This window comes from Haliaeetus albicilla, chromosome 24 (genome assembly GCF_947461875.1).
Source record: "Haliaeetus albicilla chromosome 24, bHalAlb1.1, whole genome shotgun sequence".
NCBI classification, from domain to species: domain Eukaryota; kingdom Metazoa; phylum Chordata; class Aves; order Accipitriformes; family Accipitridae; genus Haliaeetus; species Haliaeetus albicilla.
Window position 1 is genome coordinate 6151028 of NC_091506.1, and position 27743 is coordinate 6178770.

At 41.5% G+C, this 27743-nt stretch overlaps 1 protein-coding gene across 5 annotated transcripts in view; it reads right to left on the reverse strand.

The window, feature by feature from the left end:
• The window catches only part of MITF (melanocyte inducing transcription factor), a 113654-nt gene that overhangs the window by 46444 nt on the left and 39467 nt on the right, over positions 1-27743 (reverse strand). For 4 of the 5 annotated variants that reach the window (XM_069811858.1, XM_069811857.1, XM_069811856.1 and 1 more), the window contains one exon: positions 5847-6093. In XM_069811858.1, the coding sequence (XP_069667959.1) occupies positions 5847-6093 (247 nt within the window). Of the gene's footprint in view, positions 1-5846; positions 6094-24999; positions 25021-27743 lie in introns of those variants that run through there. The other variant, XM_069811859.1, reaches the window with a different exon arrangement.

Below are 27743 nucleotides of genomic sequence, written 5' to 3' on the forward strand. Positions count from 1 at the left end.
GAAAAAGGAAAAAAGAAAAAGGAAAAAAGAAAAAGGAAAAAAGAAAAAGGAAAAAAGAAAAAGGAAAAAAGAAAAAGGAAAAAAAGAAAAAGGAAAAAAGAAAAAGGAAAAAAAGAAAAAGGAAAAAAGAAAAAGGAAAAAAGAAAAAGGAAAAAAGAAAAAGGAAAAAAAGAAAAAGGAAAAAAAGAAAAAGGAAAAAAAGAAAAAGGAAAAAAGAAAAAGGAAAAAAGAAAAAGGAAAAAAGAAAAAGGAAAAAAGAAAAAGGAAAAAAGAAAAAGGAAAAAAGAAAAAGGAAAAAAGAAAAAGGAAAAAAGAAAAAGGAAAAAAGAAAAAGGAAAAAAGAAAAAGGAAAAAAGAAAAAGGAAAAAAGAAAAAGGAAAAAAGAAAAAGGAAAAAAGAAAAAGGAAAAAAGAAAAAGGAAAAAAGGAAAAAAGAAAAAAGAAAAAAGAAAAAAGAAAAAGAAAAAAGAAAAAGGAAAAAAAGAAAAAGGAAAAAAAGAAAAAGGAAAAAAAGAAAAAGGAAAAAAAGAAAAAGGAAAAAAAGAAAAAGGAAAAAAAGAAAAAGGAAAAAAAGAAAAAGGAAAAAAAGAAAAAGGAAAAAAAGAAAAAGGAAAAAAAGAAAAAGGAAAAAAGAAAAAGGAAAAAAGAAAAAGGAAAAAAGAAAAAGGAAAAAAGAAAAAGGAAAAAAGAAAAAGGAAAAAAGAAAAAGGAAAAAAGAAAAAGGAAAAAAGAAAAAGGAAAAAAGAAAAAGGAAAAAAGAAAAAGGAAAAAAGAAAAAGGAAAAAAGAAAAAGGAAAAAAGAAAAAGGAAAAAAGAAAAAGGAAAAAAGAAAAAGGAAAAAAGAAAAAGGAAAAAAGAAAAAGGAAAAAAGAAAAAGGAAAAAAGAAAAAGGAAAAAAGAAAAAGGAAAAAAGAAAAAGGAAAAAAGAAAAAAAGAAAAAGAAAAAAAGAAAAAGAAAAAAAGAAAAAGAAAAAAAAGAAAAAGAAAAGAGCCATCTTCAAAGGCAAGCCTTAATCAAAATCTCAGGTCTGACTACTTCTATCAGCAGAACTTCTCAAAGACTAACCCAAAAAACAAGTAGAGGATCTTGCATGTCTTGCTTGGGAGAATAAGGCATGATGGCTGGTACTTTCAGCCTTTAGAATGATTCCTTGGTTTCTTCCTCTGGATCTTTTAGATGTTTTAGATGAAGGAAAATCCTTTTCCTTCTGTGTTTCTTAAAAGCTTGTAAAGGGTAGTAAACCTCAAACCCACACTGCTACAGTGCAGCTTTAGTGAAGATGCCAGAGGGACATTACGTAAAACTCTGGTCATGCAAGTCAGTGCTTCTGCCTGCTGAACAAAAAAAAAAAAAAAAAAGCAAAATTAGCTGCCTGGACTGATGTAGAAGACAACTACCCTATGGATGAGGCTAGGGTATCACTGCCCGTCAGAAAGGCAGGCAGTTGCCCTGCTGCTGCCAGTAACTCAGGAGGCAGGAGATCACTCACTGATCACAAGAATCCTGCAAGTTGCTTGGTAGGAAAGAAGGCTGGGAGCGGGCGAGGGGGGCACAGAAGACACAAAAAGCAGAACCCAGCAACTCGATCACATCAACAGGAGATGTTCCCTGAATAACTGTCAACAGACAGCTGCTAAGACTACAGGACAAAAGCTAATTCCGCGATAGCAAGCAGGAAGATGGTAAAGATGAAGTCCAAGACAGCTATGGGGAAGCTGATTAACAGACCAGCTTCACCACAAACCAAGAGCCTATTCTCTCGATTAATAATAGTCAAGGATTTCACCACCTTTACCAAATTTAACTCCACAAGGTATGGGATTAATAGCAGTAATATTTTCCAAATGGATGGCTGAGGAGCAAAAGGACTAACCTATCATCAGGTCTCAGGGACCACAGGCAGGGACCTGATGCACGACCTCCTCAAGTCCTAGCTAACCCTTCTTACAGAAATGCAGCGACCAGTTCCCAGCGATCAGCTCTGGAATACTGAAGTTGAGATCTGCAGCGGTGCTTCTGCTCCAACAGATAAGGACTCTTACCAGATGAGAGAATAACTGCAATCGACGACAACAAAAAGAACAGCTTCTTAATACCAATTAAGTACCCAAAACTAAAATAGACCCATATGGAAGAAGCTACTCCATGAAACAACCCACCGAAGACATCTCGAGACAAACTCTTTGCGAAGTAGTGAGCTCTTTTAAATAAAAATATAAACTTACTTTGTATCTCAGGAACAGATCCTGATCCAACATTGATAGGGCTTCGAACTACCCCAACGATCAACATCTTAGGCTATATGCTCCTATTTCCAAAGCAGAGCAAGAAGCTGAATTGCAGCAGAAGCAGAGAAACTCTTGTGACATCTCTGTAGGTGATCGATGTTGATCATCGACTACCAACAGGAGATGGATGAAAAGGTGCTTAAAGATAAACCAGCCTGTACGTCTCTGAAGCTAACATCGGCTTTGCAGAGGATAACTGAAAGCTGCAACAAATCTTCCTTTTGCTATTAGATTCAAAGAGATACTGCTTCAAATGCGTTAGACCTGCTCCTAGTCCATCTCTTAATTAGGCTGCACAAAGCAACTCAGGTCATTTCCTACCTTGCCAAGCTACATTACTTGGCAGAGAAGTGATGCAATAAGAAGTCATTACTCAAGAAAATGAAATCCTATTTATTCATATGGCCTTGAGCATACCACATTATGTAATTTGGAGATTCCTATGCAGTGTGACATAGATTCGTATGTATTTCTCTTTCTTTCTGTATTGTTTCTAAATGAACATCTCAAAAACAAATATAAAATCAAGCTCATTAACCCCTTTGGCTCCTTTTAAAACTAGTCATTCCAAACTACCATCCTCAGACACAGAAATATTATCTTCCCTCTCATGCTGGGAGATATGGGAGAAAGGGCAACTCACACAATGTAATTAAAAACACAAAATGTTGACAAATGCAACAGGTTTGGAGTGGTGTTTTTTGATGCTGAGTTCCAAAACAAACAAACAAAACCAACAACAAAAACAACTACTACATCTGGTTTTATTTGTTTATGAAGTAATATTCAAAAAGATCTCTTTTAAAGAAAGTTGCCTTGCAGATTAACATTTCTGAAAACATAAAAATCCCCTTTTTGTCTACCTCATTCTTTAAGGTCACTAAATCCAGACCATCTGGATAATAAAGTTACCAACTTAGTTCCCTATTTATCTAATTAACACTTCTGTACAGCTCATATGGAAAATTTGTCTACAGCTAAAAAACAACTGAAGTGTAAAAAGCAGCTGCAGGGAAATGATGTCACCCGTACACTGTTACTTCAGGCAGAGCTGGCTGTCAGCAGATCGGCACCAGGAAGATCCTGATTTATTGTTAATCTCATCTTTTGAGCCAAATAACCTATTTAACAAGAAAAGAAAAACAACAACAACAACAACAAACCCCAAAAAACCCCCAAAAACCCCAACAACCACCAAAACAAAATTATATGGACCTTTCAGCCAAATCCTACTCTTCCTGAAGGATCAGTGGTAAATTTTCAGCAAGATCATGACTTCAAGTCTGGTATTTTATACTATTTTTTTTGTTACAGAACTGGCCCACTTTTATCAGTAAGGATAAAAGGATGAATCTTTAGCTGCTTTCGCCTACCAAAAACACAAGCAACAAAACGATGTAAAACAGTCACTCTTCTCTCATGGGCAGAGACCAAAAGGACTTGTTTTTTCTAATTTTGACTGTTACTTATGTAAATGCAGGTGATGAGAAGACAGGCATCATTTTGTTCCAGCAGGCAGCTCACATTTCCACAATCATCACCTTCAACGTGCAATTCTCTGTCACCAAAAAGGCAGTTCTTGCCAGTTACTACTTTTAATTTACAAGCCAGTTAAGGATATATTCTCTTAATTTTTTGCTCTACAGGGTCATGCTCACTGCCACTTGGGCCAAAGACGAGTGCAGGGGAGGTGTCCTCCTCCTTTCCAGGAGACTCTCCTCTATCAGGACAAAACAGGGGACAGGTATTTCTTTTGCAATCGTGAAGGATGAGGATTCAGGTTCAAGTCCTTCGCGTGAAGTTCCCTAGGAATGCTCTAACTCATTACAGATTTGCATACAAATCCTCTGACAAGCCAGTTCATAGTAACCCCATTGGTAATAACCAAGCATCACCTTTCGGCTACAGCATCTTCTGTAGTTTGTCTCTCAGAAATAAAGGGCTGCCTCCTCTCCTCTCTCATAAAAAGAGGCAATTGTAAAACGAACAATATAGACAACTGCTAGTGCTTCTTCAAGACATGACACTTGTTCCTTAACACTAAAATATCATCAGAAAATAAACACTTCCCTACAAGATTTCAGAGAGGTTTAAAAAAACCCTAAAATTCACATGATAACATATTAGGTTGATAGGGTGAAAGGGTATAAAAATGTATATGCTTATTTAACTAAGTGCATTACAAACAAAAAACTATTTCATAGCACCTACACATCTGCTAGATCTGAATTATAACTACAGTGTCATAACCTGGAAACAAGTTTAACAAATTGTTATACACAAACATTGTGTGTAATGCAAAAATGTTAGACAAAATAGCTCTTCCCAGTCAATTTCGGACTCCTTACTATATGCACATGCACACACACTCAAAGTATATCATATTTATTTTTTGATGGAAGTGTGTGTGTGTGTATATAATTCAAAATTCAGCTGTCGCCTTTTTGCTCCTAGATCATAGACCATACTTAAGTAAGACTCTAGTGTCCCAATTAAGTATTGGTTTTGGCACAGTCAACACACTACCGTAATGCAGATTCAATAAATAAAAGCACTCTACGTTTTCTCCATAAACCCGTCACACAGACTGCCTCAAAGTCCTGAGCCTGCAAGTCTATTTTAAAACTAAATCTTTGAATACGTATTATTGATATATAACAGCGATGAGCAAACTACAAGCGGATTGTAACCAAGCTCAGTTAACTTATCTGGTAAGAGTATGCTTACCGACTGAAAGCGGTTACTAAACATCAGACTGTAATAAAAAGATTTAGCAATAATGCAGAGCAAATAGATAACTCTTCAGAACTAATGACAATTTTATTTTCATGAAATATGTCAGCAAATTTCTCCAAAGCATTTTACATTCTTTTACTCACACATTTCACATTGCTTTACTCTACTTGGACTTAACCAGTGCATGAAATTATCTCTTTTCTTATAACTGTTCACGTTTTTCTCCGAGTAATTAGCAAGCTACATCCCCTTTGACAGAGGGATACTAACAAGCTCCTACAGTTTCCAGTAGGACAAGGAATCCAAAGCTACTAATAGCAAACAAGTCATTTAAGCAAAAAAGGATTACAAAGGCTCATTGCAAGAGGCTGGAAACTCACCCTTATTTCAGATTAAGGCTTTCTGAGGAGCTCTTTTGTAATGAGTTTTGACTCCATTTTACAAAAATATTTCATGGTTTTCTTTTAAAAACCAAAATACTGATTTGAATATCTATTAATAATTTCTTCTTTTTGAAAATAATTAAGTACTAGAAAGATGGAGAAGTATTTTCCAAAGGGAAAATGATGGAAACATTATTTTGTAACATAACCTACCTCCCGAGATCTCAAAGTTTAACGAAAACAAAAGTCACACAAAATTTTCAAAAAAGTTTTTCCGTTTTTCATTACCAGGACGCCAAAACAAGCTGCAAATCAAGCCAGAGCGCAGCTCGTTTGCAAAATTTCATTGCCGAAAATCCCTGTAGCCACATCCCTATTAAATACAGTACGCTTAGATGAGCAAGAGCTCCTAGACGGAAAGGCAGAGAGACCGGCGTACCTTGAGGACCTCCATGGGTACCTGGGTGGCGGGGGGCAGGCTGGTGGGGACGCTGACGTTGATGGCAGGTGTCTGGCTGACGGGTACGCGCTGCTGCATGAACTGGGCTGCTTGCTGCTTCTGCTGCTGCTCCCGACGCTCCTGCTCCTGCATCTGCTCACGCATGAGCTGCTGGCGTAGCAGGATTCGTGAGGTCATGCTGGAGGAGCTTAAGGGAGGCTTGGAAGCGCCAGGATGTTCGGAATTGCTGTGGGAAGACCAGAGAGAGACAGCTCAGCTTCCACAAGCGGGATCGCGGCTCCAGCAGCCGGAGCTTGCAGAATCACACCAGAACGTGGGGCGGGATGGGTGAGGATACGCTGCACCACGCGAGGGGGAATTCGGAACCGACCTACTTCAGGTACTTAGTAGCCACATTAGGCTGCCTTAACTTGGCTGCAGCTAACCACTTCCAAGCGCCAATATCCAGCTGTAAAGTGCTATTTGCTGTTTCAATTTTTACAGCAACCATCCACGAGAAGAATAAATGCTTTAACGGATAGCAGCAGGCACTCATATGCCTTTCTTAAGAAGTAATAAAGGACTGTATCAAGTCCAATGATAGGTATAAGATAATGCTCCAGGTCTAACGATCTAGCTCAAAAATAAATAGATGAAATAAATCTACCTCTCCCAGGAAAGCAAAACGTAAAGTTCAGTTATTTTCTGCAAAATACTACCTCGGGGTTGGATTCGCTGGTGGCGACACTCTTCATAGCTAGAAACCAGACCCAAAAAAACCCAACCCAACTCCCACTTGAGGCCTACCAGGATCTTCCAAGCACAGTGACATACAAGAACAGGCAGAAAAAACAACAATAACGGCTTGTTTCAGTCACACTTTATAAAGCATATCACGCTGGCCCAAGCTAGCTCACTGCTTCACCACGTAAGAGCTATCTCCAAGCCACTGGCCAGCAGGGCTTCCTACCAGACAGCATGGGACAAACCATGGGACTTTGCCATGGCCTGCAGGGAAACCTTCTGAAGCAACCCATCATTTTATTAGCCCTCAGAACTAAAACCCGTTCATAAGATATTTCTGTAACATAAGGCGGAACAACGAGGGTATGTAAATACCAAGCTGCGCATCCTTTGAGGGAAGGATGTTGGAAGCGGGTAAGAATACATGACTCCATATAAGAAAGAGCTACGGTGCCTATAATTCAGGATATTTGGTTTCTGATTCTGACCTGATTGCTGTCAGCCCATGGAAGGAAAGGGCTCATTAGGCAAAAAGGATGCAGGGCCGTGCCTGGGGAAGCCAGCAGTAACCCTCCCGCTCTAGGAGGAGATTGCTCTTGAAAATCCCACCTCTGGCTCCGGTGTTTCGGTGCTACCTGTGGGATGCTGACCGGACAGCTTGCAAAGGAGTGCATAAGCAAGCATCCCTTCCAGGTCTCGCCTGGAGGCTGAGGCACCAAGAGCTACTTGCGCTTGGACAACCGGAGCCAGCAATGCTGGAAGTTTTCCAGCTTTGTTTAGGACTGATGTTGAAAACAGTTCAGAGTAGAAACGAAAAAGGAGAACCCACACTTAGTCCCCCAAGAGATCAAACTCCGCTTTTCCAGAGCACGCATTTTGGGGGCAGGGAGGCAGGGGACCATCTTGCTATTTAAGACCTGTCAGGTTGAAACATTCACAGAGACACTGATCCTTTTGATAAAACAAGAGAAAACCTTTGTGGTGAAACTAATGCAGCTGTGGAATAATCGTACTAATTAGCTGCTCAAGACAAGTCATTGACTGTGATACTTGTAAAAAACACCACCCTTTCAATTAAGGGTGAAGCATTCTCACATCTAAACCCAGCAGCATGTTTCCTGGCTGCACATCTGAACCACTTGCACATTTCTAAACTGAGGAGATGCTTTATTTCCATGACTAGGACAGTTGTAGGTCAGTGGTCTCCCATTTTTTTTGATCACGCGCTGCTACAAGAAAAAAATATTTGAGCATGCACCCCCAATATATGTATATTTATTTATTTATGAATTACAAACATGTATTACTGAAGTGCTAATATCTTCTTCCTGCCCACCAATAATATTACACACCCCACTTTGCAGACCACTGTAATTGATGAGCAAAAAAAGGCACTCAAATGCTGCTTTTAAGAGAGGATTCATTCTCCTCATGTTGAGGAAAAGCTTATTTTGTATCACACTAAGCAGGATTCTCATTTGTGTGTTACCAGCATTTTTTACAGATACCTAATTCTGCAAAATTCATAACCCAGCAGTTCCTCCCACCTTCTTTCATTTTGAACTGTTTCTCTGCCTACCAAAGCCAAGTGTGCTAAAAAACATCTCAGAAGAACCTTCCCATATACTAAAATTTTGGGGAATGCGAGAGAGAAGGAAGGGAGAAATTATTTCCATGGCATTTCAAACAGCCCCTGCTAGAAACCTCATATTGCTCACACGATTACTGTACCTGCTCACACCAACAACTCTCCTTACAGCTTCCTGCAGATGAGTCAGGGGTCTACTGTTGATTGAAAATTGTCAACAAAAGCTGCAAGTATTGCGTCTTTAAAAGAAACAATAGTCCCAGAAAATGCTGTTCTGCCAAATTCTTCCCCAAAGAGCAGAGACTCTTCCAAGTTTTATTTCTTTTGCAATTCTGCTCAGTATTTTAATTATTCACTGGGAAAAAAATGGCTTAGATGTAATTAGGTAGGTAGTGCAAGGTCGGGCAATGTACTTTTTAAACAAGTATCAAAAGAAGACACCAGCAAGGGGAAGAAGAGTCTGATCATATTCACATCCAGAACACCAGATTTTGGTGGCCAGATGAGAGGGAAGGAAAACCTTGAGAGGAGATTACTGAATGTCTTGCTCATCCTTATTTCAAAGAAGACAGAAACCAGCGTAGCTACAACAGAGCCACGAGCTCAGCGGACACATCGTTCTCATATTTATGCACGTTACAATTATAGGCGGAATAGAGGCGCACAAGCCGTTGAACGCAGGCAGCTCTGGCAGCAACTTACTGCCAGACCGCAGCTACTGCCATCAACATATTTGAGTTGAAATAATGCTTTTATCTGGCATAAAAGCTGCTGCGCAACACCTGCCTGCCTGACCAGATACTCCTGTCACAAGCACTGCAAAGGAGACTGGACAAACACAAGACAGCTCCTGCCACGCAGATTTCCCGTTATTCGTCCCCCGGGGGCTGTAAAGCTCCTCCCGCGGGCAGGGTGGTCTCACCGCACCAGCACTCCTTCCACTGATCAAACGTGGAAAACTGTTTGAAACTTCGGTATCTCCTCCTCTAAGCCTGTCCCATGCACAACACGGACCGTCCTCCTGCCCAGCTTCCCTTCCCCACCGCGTCTGCTCCTCTTCTCAACTGCAGGACGCTCCGCGCAAAGCTCTGAGGTGGAATGGAAGATGGTTTGGGTGTCATCACTGTGTACCCTCCGGAGAGCAAACAGGAGAAGGTTTGTCAGAAACTCAGTTTTCCAATCAAAAAAGCAATTAGAAACTTGTTATGTCAAAGGCTTCATCAAGAGAATTTTGAAAATTCATATTTTTAAAGCTTCTTGACCTTTATGTGCTGCTGCACAGGCAGATCTTCTCCTGTGATCAAGCATGGTGCCACGTACCACAGTACGGCCCAGAACCTCGACACGTGGATGCAAAACTCTCATACGTGAGCTGATTCACCCCCAGATTATGTAGAGTCGGTAACAGAGCCCACACACACAACTGATACACGATGTGATTTAGATACTTCCTGCAAACATGGTTTATAGATATCATTTAATTGCAATAAATGAAACCAACTCATCCCTTTAATTGACATATGATTAAACCAGTTATCCATTAGCAGTCTAATAAGCATAGTGTAATACAGACTGAGAGTTATTAGTTATGAGTGTCTTGTGCCAATCCAATTAATCATGAAGCGATAACGTTTTATTAAATAAGTTTAAATTACATATCCTTTGCTCAGATGCCTGGGAAATGTTAGTTACTGCATACATAAGTTATAATGCAGATGGCCATTGCATAACAAAAGGCAACTGATCAGACTACATTCAAGTTTGATTTTGTTGCCGTCAACTCAAGAGATTACAGAGACCATACCTTTTAAAGCCTTATCCACCTTCCCAGATGGGTACTGATTATTTTACCTCTGTCTCCTTGGGCAAAAAGACAAACTAGTCTTTTGTTGGTCAGTTTTGTTTTAAGATTCTTATAAATTGATCAAACAAGTTATCTAGTTCACATGCATTATTTACACGAGTTGTCGGGTTTACAAACATTATTTTGCATTAGCTATGTATTTGTTAAGAAACCTCCCTGGAGATTTTGAACTGGAAAAAAATATTTAACTCAGCTTTGCTTTTTAATTACTGTTTTAGAATTTTGTTGCTTTTTTTAAAGAAAAAAAGAAAAACCTCCAGTGTAAGGTTTCTTAGACAAATTACAATAATTAAAAACACAGACCAACTCCTCAGACCCAAAGCTTCCTCAAACACAGATGAACAAGAATCAAATAAAATGCATTAAAAAGAGCTTTCAAAACCACTTGCTCTGGCAGGATTGACTGCCCTGCTCTAAGCAGAGAAATGGCACACAAGAGGGAGGCTGTTGCTCTCCTCTCTTTGTGCCAACTGTTTGTTAATGGGTTAGTCCACAAAGAAAATCAGCCAAGAAAAGCAGATTTAGCACCACAAGAAATCCACTGAGCTGCACCAGATCTCGGAGGTCAGAGGTAAGAAACAACACGGGATTTAAATGCTTGTGTTTCATGTCTTACCCTTATCCCATTCATAATTATTTACAGAGAAAAGAAAGGCATCCGCATTTATGGATCTAACATTAGCATAAAACTATCGTGATCTCTAAAGCAAGCAGATGAGAGGTTGCCAACGTTACAACTCAAATATTTGGCTTGACCTCCAGAAGGTATTATCAGAAGAGACCACTGCACAGCTCCCCTTCCAACACCCCTCCTGTTCAATGACCACTAGAGTTTCCTCAAAACTAAAGTCTGTTTGTCCAGATTTTGTTTTCAGTCTCTCTACCAAGCAGTAAAGCCTCAAGAAACTTTTTGTTGCCAGTACTAAATATGTGGCTGAAGCAACAACACTTGTAGCAGCATTTAACCCGCCAGCCACCATTGCTGTTTGCCACAGAGGGGGGAGACGGAAAAATGGAAGGATACCAAAGGAAAAAAAATAAAAGCAAGAGGGAGCCAGATTGCCGTCCAAAAAACCCAACCCCCAAAACCAAAAACCCCACAAACAACAAAAATGACCCCTACTTAATCTCTTCTCCCCTATCTTCAGCTAAAGCAAGGGATTCTAAGTACAAGAAAACTACGAGGGCATTTTCCCTGGAGCACTTTGTACTTCATTCCTAAAATTTAATAACTGATTGTGGGTTACAGCGATGCTCTACTCACCACGCCAACTGGCTAGTGCTGCTTAAAGTATCAATGTTGAAAAAAAAAACCAACAAACCAACAGTTGGCACCCTGGTATGTCCTTTCTTGCCAAGGACACAGCAATAACATAAACGGTGTGGAGACCTTTATCAGCCTTTATAATAAAGCAAGGACTATGTTTCAGGCCTATATATGAAAGACGATTTCCATGTTTGAAGGTTACATGTTCGAAGAGACATGCTGCCTGGTGTTACATCTGCTCCATCATCAAGGTAAACATTTTTCTGTCCCTCCAGTGTTTTTTTTTTATCCTGACCCACACCAGCTCACAGCTGCTCTCCTGCAGCAGCACTGCTTACCCTACACCACAGGCTGCACCCGTACAACAGCCCTCGACCCAACAGGCATCCATCCATCTTCCCGAATGCACTGCACGCACCTGGTCAGCAGGGGGAAGGAAGAAAAAACCCTCAACCATCCACCATGCAGAATTACTATCCAGGAGCTAAGGGTTGAATTACAAATCAAATTAATTCAGTGGATACACTTGCCTTTAAAAAAAAAAAAAAACAAAAAAAAACCCCCAAAAAACAAAACCAAACCCCCCAAAAAACAACTTCATTTAATCCTCAGCTAAGAATTTTTTTAAGTAGCTGTACACCATTTAGTAGTTTTCCATTTTTCTTCCTGTCTTTAAAACACACCTTCACAAGCTGCTGAACATAATGCTTTCTGAACTTAATGAAAACCTCTCTCATGACCCAGGAGCACTCAGTAAATAATTATTAAGCTCTGGAGGTGGCTTTTGCATGAGCATTGACTTAATAAAATTCCGTAAGTTGATCTGCTTGAATGCCCATTTACTTGGGGACACAGCTTGCAGCATAGCTTGGAAAGCTTGATCACCACCAGATTAAGGAACAAGGTAAAACTAGAGGTTCAACCTAGAAGCTGCAAAGGTCACATTTTAAAATCCTTTACTACTGTTCCTGTTAAAAGGGAGATGAATAATTGCAAACCGAGAGTACCCTCAAAGACTTCTATATAATAATCACTATAACGCACCAAGTCTTTTTATGCCTAAACCGAACCTCCATTAGCCCAAATGTGCATTTGACATGAAGTTTCAGAAGGGGGGGGGGGGGGGGGGGGGAGAGAGAGAGCGATGTATATATGTTAGTAATTTCTTTTTAAACGTGGAGTATTTTATAAGTCTTCCCCTTCTGAAAGTCATGATCTCCGCTGGTCAGCCACAGCTCCTGTGGCTCTGCAGAAGACAGTGGCCAGCTCCCAAGCACGGTACTTTTAACTCCCAGAACACAACCTCCATCACAACAAATCAATCACACAATCTGCTCACGGTGCCGTCGCTCCGGCAAAGCGCCACTTACAGACAAGAGCTGTCAAAGGAGCAGGGCATGAACATCTGAACTCTAACAGCTTCCATCTTTTCCCCCACCCCTCGTGTCCGAGGGCTTTCGCTGAGCACCCCGGGGTGAAAGTCAAGCGGCGTCCCGGCCAGCCGTGTCTCTAGGGGTGGCTCCAGATAAGGACCTGGCAACTCCAATCCCCACAGAGCAGCAACACGGGCAGCGATGCCCGGCGCCCGCCGGCACTGCAGACCTGTGCAATCCAGCACCTACCGAGGAGAAAAGAAGCTGGGGGTTGAGGCAGCCACGCACAAGGTCTTCAGGTATCACGAAAGGACTCCAGAGCAGCCCCGAAGTTCGGAGTCAGCATCTCGCTACGTCTTGCCTCACCTGCGAGAGAGTATTGCACAAACTCCCGACGGAGACGGCCCGGAGCAAGGCGCGGGTCTGCAGCAAGCACAGATAAATGCCAGGCACTACCAGGGAGCTGAGCGTGATCCTCAGACCCGTGCCCAGGCGGCTGTACCACCCTCGCTGTCCCGCGGACCGACAACCCGCTGCGGGCCTGGGAGAAACAGAAGACGCGGGTTGGCGTTGAAAGCACTTCTCCCCTTCGTTAATTAAAAGGGGTGTGATCGGGTCATTAGTGCCATCGGAGAAGTGGATAAGGGCTGTCCGTAATGGCACAGTTTTCTCACGATCTTTATCGCCAAAAAGAAGAAGGAAAAGCGTGAATGCAAGACAAATTTGTTTTCTGGGACATAACTCCTTCACGTTCAAGGTTCACCAGGTGGAACCTCCAGCCAGGAACCACTGGAGGTGCACCTCACAAGAGCTAGACGTGCATCTGTACCAGTACAGAGACTCAATGGGACTGTGTACACACCGTTTCCCTACTTTCACCTCTGCCCAAACAGGCTGAATCCCTCAGGCAGAAAAGGAGCAGGCAGGTGAACAACACCGACACACACAAATACCTCAAGCTCCCCAAAACATTCCATGAGGGGTTAAAGGAATTTAAAACGTAGCTGACTGCATTACCCAATATTGGTTTGGTGCTCTTCCTCAAACTTTCAAAGCCATCACAAACTTAGAGAAGATATTACAAAAAAAAAAAAAAAAAAAGGCATGAGGCAGGTTTGTCTTTCACTTGAAAGCCTGACCTTGTCAAAAGCTTTTTGAACCATTTTTCAGACATCGCATCTATGGGTACTACCCTCTCTAAAGAGCTCTACACACATTTGCAAATCAAAAAGCCAGATAGCTAAAACAACCAAGAGGTGATAAAAGAAAAAGCAAAGAGATAACGCTCCACTAACAACCTCTGTAGTTCTTGATTTTGTAATATTGAATTTACCTTCTTTTATCTGGGTAAATAGAGAAGATAACACCGTCGCCAAGAGGGAAGATGACATACAATCACTGCGCTTTTTGATACTTTGCAACTACATAGTGCCCAGTTCTCACTCCACATCACCTTTCTGTCATCGGATAGCAAGTTTATTCACAGAGGCAGCCCTGCAGAAACCAAGACTTGACCGTGTTGTGTTCACAGCTTGTACTCATCATCCGCATGCTCAGATTCCCTCCTAGCCAAAAAGCCACCACGCTCCTCGAGGCTTACGGTGACCCAGCAACTCCCAGCCTAAACCCTTCCACTCATCCGAGGTTTTCTGCTTACTGACTCCACTGTTACAGTGCTATTCAATGCTTTCCAAAGACGACGAGGCAGCTCGAAGCCTCATCTCGCACAGATGACATCCTCGCTCTGGTATGCTGAGCAAACAGGATCTTAAGAAACAAAAGGGAAAGCGTTTATGGAAGATTTGCTTTAAATGATTACGAATGCCAAACAGTCACAATGAAAACCACCAAGTGAATTCGGTGCTCGATACGTGATGGGTCTGTGTTATCAGCATGTAGGACTTGCTTGTTACAGTCAATACCATGTGCAAGGGGAAAAAACAACCCCTAACACATTACTGCAACAAGTCTAACATTAAAATAATCTTGGACAGATATTATGCAAACTCTGACTTCAATCTCTAGCCACAACACTAACTGTTCATTACAGGACCTGATCCGATCAGGGAGTGTCTTTAGCAACTTTTCTTTCTAACAAAGCAACCCTCCAGACTGCAGAAACCAATTCCTCAGCATCCACACATTTTAAACAAACTTCAGTTTGAGAGTCCTTAAGCATTGCTTATAGTCCTTCTACATTTTTGGCTATTTGTGGAGGAGTTACTGGGGCAAAGAGGGTTGTTTTACTGTGCAGGCTGAATGACTGGGGGAGGAAATAAGCCTTAAATAAGCAACAAGTTACTTTACCAGCCATGTGGATATTTACACTGCAATTGCGGGACAGATGTATCAGTCTTACTGTCTTGGGAACCCACAGCACAGACAGGAAGGTGGGATAAGCTCCAGCTGTCCATGTAAGAAAGCATTAATGATGTTTACAAACTTGCTAATTGAGGCTGAAAGTCAGTTGTTCACTGGAGGAATCACTCAACTACAAACAACTAGAGAAAAGATAGCCTTCAGATCCGTTACTTAGGCCATTTAATGCGACCTACAACATCCCTGACATGGGGTAATCCCAAACCAAGACTCCTGGAGAAAGCAAGCCCCAGCAGTCCATCAGGCAGCACTGCTATGCTACCACGGGATCCAGCAGCATCCTCAATTCAGCCACATCCAGCAATAAGGTCTCTCTCTCCCCAGGTACCTATCCCAAATCCCGACCACTCCCAGGGATTTCCCAAGACGGGTACGGTTTCTGTGTGCTTACAACCTCCGGGTTTATGCTGTGGGTCATGTCAGAACACCTCGGCATCTGCTCTGCAGCTGCACAGGATGGCTGGGGTAGGTCAGTGCAAGTGTTGATTAGAGGACCTCTTCGCCCACCATCCAACAGCTGTAAAATCTATTTTAAGTTCATGACATCTACATGAACTGCAGTCTTTCACAGAAATATTTAGTGTCGGTTTAACTGCTGGAGTACTGGGGAATTGGCATCTCCAGGGACTGTTCTGGCAATTCCCCCCTCGGCCCCCATAAAAAAATTCTGCACCTTGTTTCTAGCCAGAAACTGTTCATAAACACCAGAGAGAGGGAACGAGGAAAGTAATTACTTAAACTTGGGGTGGCATGTAAATAAAATATCAAACCAAAAACATAATACAGAATGAAGTCTCAATCAAAACAAAAACACACAAGCAACATTTATACTTTCTGATTTCACAAAGCGTCAAAACATATACAAGAAGATCCTCCTTAATCTATCATAAGTCTTTTCTTAACACCTGAAATACAGCCCTGCTAATACACAGCCTTAATTTCATTTTGCAATCATCCTTTTGTTCTGCATCTTTCTTATGTTGCATCTAAAAAGCATGAGCTCTTCTGAAAGAGGAGACCTCAGGAAAAATCCTCAGAAACAACTTTATGCAACCAAATAAAATCGCAAAAATTAATACAGCTGCTGCAGTTCTAGAAAAAGGCTATTTTAAAGTAAAACTGTTCAGCATGGTCCATGTTTTTGCACAGTTTAATGACAACTAAGTGAGACATGCTGTCCATGTAACTTGCTGCAGGAATACCAGTCCTTAACTTTTCAAAATACATTACAGCTATTGGTTTATTTTTTTAAAAAAGCAGCCAACTCAAAACTATTTACAAGCCTTTTTGTTAGACCCTCTTAATCTCTTCTGCACTGCCAGAAGCATAGCACTTGAATGGCTATTTCTGTTCAAAGCTATATTTGTTGTGGAACTACTGCAAACTCCTGAATCATGTAAACAGTGGCAAGAGCCAAAAAATGTTTCACTGGACTTCAACTTCACATCTGCCTTAGTTACTAGGACAAAAAATAAAGGCAGGCGCTTAGTTTATAACCAATAAATCCTGCAAAGACTACAGTTAATCACGAATTCTTGCAACAGGGTTTTGTTTAATCTGGTTTATTTAGCATTTGTGACCTTGGCAAAGTACCTGCGGGAGCACCCACCATTACTGTGGAGCAGCAATTCACACCTTCTGTTATTTTAGGCTACAGCAGTCGACTATACAGCGCTACATTAGTCAACCAGGTTTATAAACTTGCAGCAAAGTCACCTGGAAATGATGTATAGTTCCAGACTTGCTGGAGCCCAGCAGCCAGCAGTATTGCTGCCCCTAAAAAGCCATATTATACCAGCTCTCAGTCTGGACTTGGTAGCAGCTGCATGTTTCTGCAAAACACAGGTTTGGCAAACATGCTGCTGGGAGCAAAATGACTTTCCTATTTCTTTAGCTTCTTGGTTCAGAAAGGTTAGCACTACAAACCATCCCCTCACCTCAACCTACCACTTTGGATGCAAACTTCACCTTCCCTTCACTTACCTTCTTCTATTCCTCCTGGTCCTCCTCTAACAGGAAGAATCCCCAATATTCCCAACACGCTGGAAACTATAAAAAGCCTTAGAACAACAACAAAAACCCACGCAGGTGCTCGATCTCAACTTCCCACAGATTTCAAAGAGCTACTACTGCAGGCAGCGACAAATTCTGCCAAGTGGTCTTTGGCACTGAACCACAGGTATGAGGTGCTACAGGTACGAGGACAAGCAGCATATTTTTGGATAAGAATGGGACATCATTGGTGGATTAAGGAAAACCAAAAAATGTTTCCTTCATTATCCACAGAAAAAGTCTGGATTAAATCGTAGTAGCCTGTTTTTGCCATACAACCATTTGCTGAATTCAGAAATTTAGCAGCTGCCTGATACTGAGTTGCCAATATGTGCCTAATACAGTGAAAATATTTTTCCCACCCTCTTAGAAAGGCTGCTGCAAAGCCACATTCAGGAACTGCAATTGGTTTTCCAAGTACTCAGGGGAAAAAGAAAAGAATACAAAAAAATAAAACCTATTTTTAGCAACCTCCAGAACAAACAAGATGATTTGTTATTCTTCTTTTGTTTTTAAAAGCAGATAATAAAATGTCTTGTCCATTTATAACTGCATTAGCTAACACTTACTGTAGTTTAAGATTGTACAAATCCATCAGGAAAAGTCAAAAGATATTCTACTTTAAAAGTGTTAACCTTATACGTCGTTATACTTCTGTGTCTCTTCTCTTCACAGACCTATAACCTGGCTATAGAAATCCTAACCTTAATAGAAGGACATATATTTAATTCTGCCTAGAATTGACATTGTAGGCTACTTAAAACTGTATTAAAGCCAGTATTAACCTGTACACACTCCAGGGTACAGAAAATGAGCATCAACTGTCAGGATGCTGAAGCTATTCAATTAACACTTGCACAGTCAAAGTGTTTGCAATCCTATTCACAAGTTATCAAAAAAAAAAACAAACAAAAAAAACAACAAAAAACACCCCCCACAAACCAAAAAAAAACCAAAACAAAACCAACATGCCTGGGCTAGGAAAAGCCATCTTCTGCAGAATTTCTTCTTGTTTCGCTAGCTCCCAGACATCTCCCTTTATACACTAGATGGAGCTTTGTCCCCTGCTTCCCCAGCCTGCTGGCCGGCACTGCACTGAGGTATGGATGAAAAGGGTAAAGAGGCAAAGGGTGAAACGCCAACCTCACCCCGAATAAACAGAGTGCACGCAACGGCTTCAGGAACGTTGTGATACCAAGCGAGTATCTGGGCTCTCACCGTGCCCTCCCTGGCCCTGGTCCTCTCCCACTCCCATTAATCTCTCGTTTGAGAACTATTTTGTCATTTTCAAAGAATCAAAGATTTCAACAACTCCAAATCCCAAACCACGCTGCAACTTCTACCAGCCTTTACTACGGTCATGAGGCACTGCACTGAGTTCACACCACATGAAAGTTACATCGCTTTTTCTCCCCTTCTAAAGGGACAGCATTTAGGCTTGTTACCAGATCACACTCCTGAACTGCTCACTGCCTTTCCTGGATCCCTCTTCATACTCCCACTTAGTTTCTTTCAAAGTAAGCTCTTCAGCCTCCTCTCTAGTAACCTGAAACATCAGTACCTCACGCCTCTGCTAAGGCTCCAGACTTGGAACCATTGACACTTTTGGGAAACAGCTCATTGATTCGAGTAAAATTCCCCTTGACTTGTATCTGCTGGATTTGGTCTGTATTGTTTCAGAACACAGTTCAGGAGAAACAGCTCATCCCTTCTGGTGAGCTGCCACAACTCCATTAGGATCTTTCAAAGCACAACAGGATATGGTCCATCATCAGTATTTCTATGATGAATTTAAACTCAATGGGACAGAGAAGAGCCCAGGGGAATGAGTCACTCCTAATGGCACAAGTGGCCAGCACTGCAACACAAGCGTAAAAATCAGTGGCCTCAGGCTGTATTTGACAAGGTAATACCAGAGAGGATGGAGAAGCACTAGTGTCCGTAGTACAAGATGTCTTGTGGGCAAGGGCTCCTGCGTGGGCACCTCTGCTCAGGAACAAGGAGCTGAAATTGAGGTGACGACAGAAACAAGAGCCCACTTTACAGTGGGAAGCTAAAGAAAAGTTTGGCATTTTAATCTCACAAAATGGAGGTTGATGGGGATGAGTGTTGCTGTCTATAAATACAGCAGAGAAACAAACACCCAGGAGAGAACAACCCTGGCATTTCACCAAGCGATATAAACCAGCTATGAACAAGATTAAATTGGTACCAACAGTCTCATTCTGAGAAGTCCAGTCCCAAAACCATTTCCAACTGGAGGACTGGCAAAGGAACAACTCGCTTCTTTCCAGATAAAGACTCATTGCCTAATCAAAGTAGGGCACTGTGGAACGAAGCAGCCAGTAACGAATTACAGGCCACAGAAGATGTCCTCTAGCCAAAGGCTCAAACAGGACAGATGCAGGACAACGCAAACTCTTTGGCAGAGCATACGGACCTGAAGTAGCACTGGAATATAGTATTGCACATAACAGGAGCTGTTGCCTTCACATGTATCAGCATGGCCAAACGCAATCCCTCTGGAAGGTGAGCACGCTAGCTTGAACGGGCCTTGCAGTGGGTCCCACCAAAACAAAGATGCTCTTCTAGAGCTACCAGCCCATTTGGACCCTAATGAAACACTCCTCGTATCATCTGGTGCACTGGGTCAGCTGGGAAGCAAGTGTCAGCAGTCATCATGCTGCAATTTCTTGGAAGTTCTCTCTTCCCCCTCGCCCCCACCTTCGGGGACACTGTTGCCCATATCCTCTCCCACATTAGCCCAGCTGAGTGAGCCAGAGTTCAGAAGTGTTGAACTGAAGCAGTAAATAATACCTCAAAAATGCAACCCCTCCTTTCTAACTAATTCAGAAATAACTTGAGTGCCTATGTCACCACTTCGCAAGTAGGGGGCTACAGTTTAGCTGACTCCACCTTTCGTGTCTGGCTGCTACACTATTCCCCAGATTTCTGCGCTGAACCATGCAGAAACCAGAGGGGTCCAGTGCTTCCTTAATGTGGGGCAGCCACAGGTTCAAATGGAGTAAATCAATAGATAAGACTAACTTCAAGTACTAAAATTAGGAAAAGGTCTGAAAATAGGCTCTGAATAAAGGTCATTTTTGTCATGCAAAAGTTCCTCCAAGTCAGTATTTTTTAAATAGGCAAAAACTCGCGTCAAGCTGTACAAATAACTGACATAATAGCACAGAAAGAAAGCTAGAGTTAGAAAACTGTGGGAGCAGGTGATGAAAAGGAAAAGCTGTTATTTGTTCACATCAGAACGATCAGCCTCGGTCCCTATTTTCCTCCTGTTGACCACATCACGTTATCCAGTTTAACTGGCCCGCACAGTCAGCGTCAAGACATTTTGCCTAAATCAAATGTTCAAGTAGGTCACCAGCTTTGAGCAAAAATATTTGCTTCTTTATTCAGTCGAGGAACAAAATAAAAATAGGAAAAGAAATAAAAGGCACACCTACTCATACTTTCTAGGCAATGGCTCCCTGACCAGCCCAGGGGTACCTCTAGCAGTCCAGACTGGACAGCCAAAACTGGCCGGTCAATTTAAGTATTTTTTCAGGTCAAGATGTTTATAACATGAGTATAACTTACAGCAGACTTTGACAGAGGAAGAAAACTCACATTCCCTTCCAGGAAGTTTGCTTTGCAAGGAGAACTAAGCCAATTTACCTTCCAGAGTCTTAACAGCACACCTTCATTTGCCCACCACTTTCTGCCATCCTGGAAAGCTGGAGTTCTCATGCTTTAAACTACCAGGCCATATGGGCTAATCTATAGAAGCCCACCTGCCCTTTCTCTCCCAATCCAAAACCGTTAACCCAAAGAGTATGGGTCCTCCCCAACACAAACAAGGAATACCTGCTACAGAGACAACTTAAAGTAGACAGAAGGCATGCAGGGAAAGAGATTTAATCCAGAGCAGATGTAAGAGGGACACCTTTCAAAGACAAGAACAGCAGCTGAAGGGTTCAACAGCCATACGTCATCTGACAAAGATGCCATCACCCGTAATGATTTTCAACATAAGGATTTTGAGTGGAACCCCTTAGGGGACTTCCCTGGGGACACACAGCCGGAGCAGTAAAGACAGGATTTGAAACCACATCTCTAAATCCCAGTAACATCCACCCTCTGCAGCCAACAGTCATGCATCTTTCATTATCCTACCTGGCACCAACAAGCAACACAAGACGTAACTGAAGGTGAACCTGCCAGGCTCTTGCAACACCTACTCGCAAGTTTAGCAGAGAAGAACCCTTTCAGTCCGTTACATCAGCATAAAAACCCAAACCCTCAGCATCCCGCTGCTGTTCAACGTCCTGGACTTGCCATCCAAAATTTCCACTGAAGTTCAAAAGTGGAGCAAGATGAAAACACCTTCACTGGCCATGTTCTTTCCAGCCTGGGAACAAAGAACTTCAGCCTCCGGTGCTCTTTCAATACAGCCTAATTTATTCTGAAAAAAGTAATAATTAAGAAGTACACAAAACCGAAGCATGCAACCTGAAAAACACCCTCCTGTCTGGCAGAGCAAGTGCTTTCTAAAGATGCTTACATTAGCTCATGCTGCTAGAATTGTTTTTTTAAAAATAATTGGGGGAAAGCAGAGACGATCTACAAAATACTCAACAATGTTAAGCTGAAAATGTTACGCTGAAAAAAAATAAAGCAGGTCAAATGCATGAGGTAATATGTTCTAATGATTAAGTCCATATATAAAGTTGTTTGAAACTGAATTCTTTAGTATTTGAACACTTATGTGTGAGTTTTTAAAAATCAAACACGTGTTTAGTACTACTAAAAAGCTGGCACATTAAATCTTTCCAGACTGGTATTCAAAAATTCCCTGAAACAAGAGCAAAAAAGCCCTAGGGTGGAAAAAAAAAAAAAAAAAAAAAAAAAAAAAAGAAAAAAAAATCAAATTTCACTACCCATGCCACCACACGCCTCTGCAGAACCAGCACTAGGTAAATTGGGCATTGCAAAGTCAGCCTGAATAATGCCATTCCCAGGCGAAAGGCTTTTGGTTTTCAAACAGGTCCAAGACCTTGGTACTGTAGTGGCCCTGAACAGCATTGCAGATGAAGCATTAGCAAGTGCCAGCAAGGGAGGCACTCAGGACTGTGATACCAGCAGTCTTACAAGCAATAAAACAACTTTACGGTTACGATTTCAGGTAAGTTGTATCCTCCCTTATTTAAGGAAAACCTCAATATACTACCATAAAAAAAGGCAATAAAAGGCTACTGCAATTCCATTGAATGCAGAAGATCATAGTTTGAGAGGGTGAAAAGCCTTCTTCATGCCCACATGCAAATAACAGACTGAAGTTGGTAGGAATCGTCTGATTCACCTCTAGGAGAAGACCATGGCACTTTCAACACAGCTTAAGGAAAATAAACTGAGAGTAGTGTCCTCAAAATGAAACCACGCCACAAAAATCCCCAAACTACTCACTGAACCGTGGCAACTCCCAATGTATTACTGTAAGGACATATTACTACCGGGATAACTCATGGATAAGACCCATGTTCCAACATCTTTCTCCTGTGCTGATACTCTCCCACCCTGAACAAAAAGGTGCACCCCCCCAATCTTGCTTCCTGGGGTAATAGGTATGCAGAGACCATGCTCCAGAAAACCTGAAGAAGTCAATTTTGTTAGAAATTGGCCAGCATGTTCTAGATTTAGCTGCAGCAGCTTAAAAACCCAGTTTCTAACTGATGTATCGTTTTCTCACTGCATTATTCAACAGCGGCATCGTTTTATCAACTGCCCAAGTACTACCCTCCAAGAAGCAATATACAAGAGCTTTTCTGTAATAAAGTTTTCCATCATAACTAGACCAGCAAACCAAAAACTGATATTGGCAGAAAATTGCCAAGTTTTCTATAGCAAAGTCTATCTTTATAATTTTTAATTTGAGATTAAACGCAATAAAACTCTGTGGAACTAACAAACCAAATATACAAATACAAGGTGGGACCCACCCTGCATGCATTTTTGTGTTGGTTAACATGCATAAAAACTTAAATAGTGAACTTCAAGCCAGAATGGCCAAATCATATATTTTCCTGATTTCAATTAAAAACATGAATATAACTATTTCCAGTAGGGTTGGGAACCTATAGATGCATGGGAAGACGACAAGGAAATGGAAAAAAAAAAACCCAAAGTACCTACAGAAAACAGATTTAAAACTGCATTTCTGCATAGCAATAAAACAACACACTGCTTGGAAACATCCTTCCATTCCTATTTAACATAATGGTGGTATGAATTACTGCCAAAGTAAACTTCAAAAATTTGTTTGCCATGGAGGAAAACCAAGCAAACTGAAGTTCTATGTGCAGAATCTCGTTTCAAGAGTGTGAAGGTTTCTTTGTTCCCTTTAGTGCCAGGTCATTTCAAACTTTTATGTCTACATATTTTATTGCGCTTGCAAAACCTTTATTAAAAAAAAAAAAGAAAGAAAGAAAGAAAGAAAACTGGAAGATTCAAAATTTTAAAAAACCACTCCTAAAAATATCAAAAAAGCTCTGCTAGATGTCCCGTGTAAAAATAACATGAAGTGCAACATTTTTCCTATTCTATCAGTCTACTCCCAAGAGTTTGGCATCTGAAAGCAAAATATTCTTTCATGTAGCAAAAAGAGAAGGCCTGTTTTTTGAAAAAAATGTTTGCATAAAATCTAGGAAAAAAGATATATTTACAATTTTAATACAAATTACTCAATCTATCCTCTTAAATGACAGTTTCTGACCACTAACAACCATAAATACAGATAAGACCTTTTATTCAACTATCATGCTAAACTTCAAGTTTCTGTAAGCAGCCCGATAAAGCAGCTCAATTATTCCTCCCTTGCTTATCCGTTATCTAAAACCCACAGCCAATATCATTTCAGACACCAGAAAAATACTTGGAACTTTCTTTCTATGCTGTGGCTCAGCCGCCCCAACAGATCTCTACACACAAACAAGAGTTTTCCTTCTCCATCTCTGCTTTCTATTTAGGTCTTCCTCATTTCCATGGTTTTAAGTCCATATCTTCAGCACACAAACATCTAGGCAAACAGCAATTTCAGAAAGTTTGTGTTACCTATTCAAGGTATTTCTCGTGGTATTCGCCCTAGTAACCTTAGAATTTAAACTCAAATTGCGAGGTCAGACTCTTAACTGCTGCAGAATTGGGCAGAAAAAGAGGCAGATTTTGATGAGGTTATTAGACAGCAACTTTCACTGAGCGTTTAATTACAACCTCAAATTCAAGCATACATTCAGTGCATCATAACCAAATTTAGCTGGGACATGGTCCCAAACCCAAGGGAATCAATAGGAGTATTTCATTCTTACTTCCCATGGACTGATGCTCCTCTGGCAGACTATATTTGACTACAGCATTTTCAGCTGAAAACTCGCCTGCCCATACTGCATCTGAGGAAACCGCACCGAAAGGACAATCACAAGGCAGCGTCGACCCCACCACGTACAGCATCAGTTCTGCAGTCCACAGCATTTGCAACAGAGCAAACCGTGAACCAGCTGGCTGAACATTAAAGCACACACAAAGGTCTTGTGCATGCTTGTTAGGCTGTTTTGTAGAAGAAAAAGAAAGAAGCAGGGAAATACTACCCTGTGTGAGTTTGGTTTTTTTGTTGTTGTAAGTCAGATAATTTCTCAATTTTATTCCTACCTGGCCTAGGAGGGGAGGGGGAAAAATGAAACAAAATGGTCACACAACACTGCTTGTTCTCCCAACTTCTGCAAGCCAGCTGCAGGATTTGACGTGCAGACACAACCTCATGCTGGCACCAGAAGTGACAATTGCTCTGTACAGCTCTGCTGCAGCTTAGAGAAGAAAAAGGACCGAGAACTTACCCAGGGAATTCATTCTTTCACGTTTCGATCCAGCAAGGCAAGAGCTCACTGGGAACGGTGCTCCTGATGGCCACAAAACCAAGACTAGACAGAAAGGTCTTAGTAAGCATTGGCTTCCAGAAACTGCACTTCCACTCCTACCATCCACCTCCTAACCCCGCCGCTGCATTTGTGGCTGCCTTTGTTAGAATACTTCTGCAAATGAAAACAGATGAGTAACTATTGCTGCTTTAGCAAACTCCCAAGCCCATGGTCACTAATAATAGCTTTGTTCCTTTTATTACTAAACAAAACCAAAAAAAAAGTTTAAATGCTTGTATAAAATGCACATTGCTGAATGTTTTCTTTCATTGAGCCAGTGCTGTTTCCCATACGAGCTTAGGCCCAGGTCTCTCGAACAATTTATGTGGATCAACATGATGAGGAGCAATCTCAGGCTTTTTGAAGGGGCGTCCCTCACAAAAAAAAAAACAAAACAAAACAAAACAAAAAAACCCTGTAAGACCAGGTTTTGTGCTCCTTCACTTTAGACATTAAGAGTTCAATTTTAAAAACAAAAAAAAAAAAACAAAAAAAAAAAAAATCTGAACAGAGACATTCCCACTTTTTGCACAAACTTAAACCCAAATGCAGATCTGAGCTCTCTGGTATGTGACATCCCGGAGCTTATGAATTCCGAAAGGCAAAAGTGCTTTGGCAGGCTGAGCTCCCAGCTCCCCGCTGGCACACCGGCACGTTGCCGCCAGCTCCGACTCCGCTCCAGGGGCAAACAGGTGGGACGGGAGGGAAAGGGCAGTGTGGAAGGAAGAGAATGTGGAGAAGGGCAACACGCGAGGAAGAAAACAGAGAGGGTATGAAGCCACTGCTGTGAAATGATGGTGGGAGAATGATGACAAGAAAGCCATCCCTTGCAGAAACCCTGACCTGGTTCGCCACTGGTAAGGAAAAGAAAAAAAAAAAAGGAAAAAAAAATAAAAAGAGAAACTGCTACAAAAAAGTACTTTTGCTAAAAAATTCTGATTTTTCTACCCAGAATAAAATCAGTTACAGGAACTCCTAAAAGCAATAAAAGTAACTAGCTTGCAAATTGCCCCTTTTTCTCAGAAAGTCTGCCTGCCATGCTTCTACCTGAAGGACCCTCACACTACACACCTCCTTCAGCCCAGGATCTGCTACAGCCTCCTACTCCTCCCACCACCCATGCTCCTGCCTCTGGCGGAGCAGAAGCTGTGCTCTCAGCTTCCCTGGCTGGGTGTGCAGGTTTTCACGCTGATCTTGGATAGAACCATAGCACCACCGAGCCCAGGGCTTCTGTTAGCCCACACGAAGTTCCTGGCAAATGACTCCGAGCCACAGGGCTTTGGCCACCCATGCTGGAAGGCGAGTAGGTATCAAGAAAAAAAAAACCAAGACATTGAATGTTTAAGTCAGGCCACAATGTTTTCTTATTAACATCCTGAAGCTTCCAGAGGTTTTTAACTTATTAATTTCTATTATTGGATTGACTGTTCCTGTATAATCCTGAGCAACGCATTGCAAGTGTTTTTTTTTTTTTTTTACAGGAAGTAACCAAGCCAAAAGCAGCAAGAGCATCCTCTTGTTCTTGTGTGAGCCCCTTATTTCATTTTTTTTTTTCAGTTTATTTGAACAATGGCACCATGAAACAGCTTACAATAATGACTGTTACAAAATAGGAAGCTGAATTATTAGGCAAGCTTTGTCTGCGTAACTCAATCAGCCTAGGGAGGATATGACAGCCACGACTGAGACAAAGGACTGACTCGGTGACCCCAGGCATCTCTTTTAGGACTCGGTTTCTGCAACTGAGTTACTTAAGAGTTGAAGTTTCCTTTCGCTCCTTCATTAGATGCGCCATTCCCGTAACTGCAGCAGCAAAGCATGCACGCTTCCCAAGAAAGCCACCACCAAGTGTGCACGCAGAAAGTAAACACTTTGGGGAGGCTGTGATGAGAACTTTACCTGAAAATAAGTTTCAAAATGGAAAAGCAAAGTTTAGTATTTAATCTTTTTAGCGTACAAGAGGTACACAGAGCAGGACAGGTAAACTGTGAGTTAGTCTTTAAGCAAATAGCCAAGCATAAGTTTAGCACACCAATAAAAAAAAAAAAACAAACTGTTAAAAGCAGTCTTCAAGTAGTTGCAAGGTTCAAAAGGCACAGAATTTCTACAAGCCTGCTGAGAGCATCACTGGGACCAGCTCTGGAGTGACATACTTTGAAGCAGATTATCAGTAACCAAAGGCAGACACCCACCATCCTGTCATTACAATAACCTTACTGAAACTACGAAAATCGGGTCTAAGTGCTCGTCTGAGCAATGCTTCTGTAGACAACAGCAACACAAGTGACTGAGCAACAGCAATCCAGGAACCTGTAAGTGAATCATTAACGAGCAATGATTTCTCCATTACTCACTGTGGATATAGAGTTACTGCGGGTAAGATTTGTTTCTATAAAAAGGGAACAGCCAACAACATGAGTACTAACACATTCATCAAAGCCGAACACAACGTCGAAAGGAAAGAGGAAGACACGGCTATCAGGCAGTCTTTGTCCAAAAGAGCGGTTCACCAAGGAAGACTCCATGGAGCAGAGCAGCAGCGCTGGGAACAGCATCGCACATCGTCTCCTTCCATGGGGATCGTGTTCAGGGGCTCAGGTCAACTGGCTGTTGATTTTGCATTACACCAAGAAATTATTAACTCATTCTACAAAAGCTATACA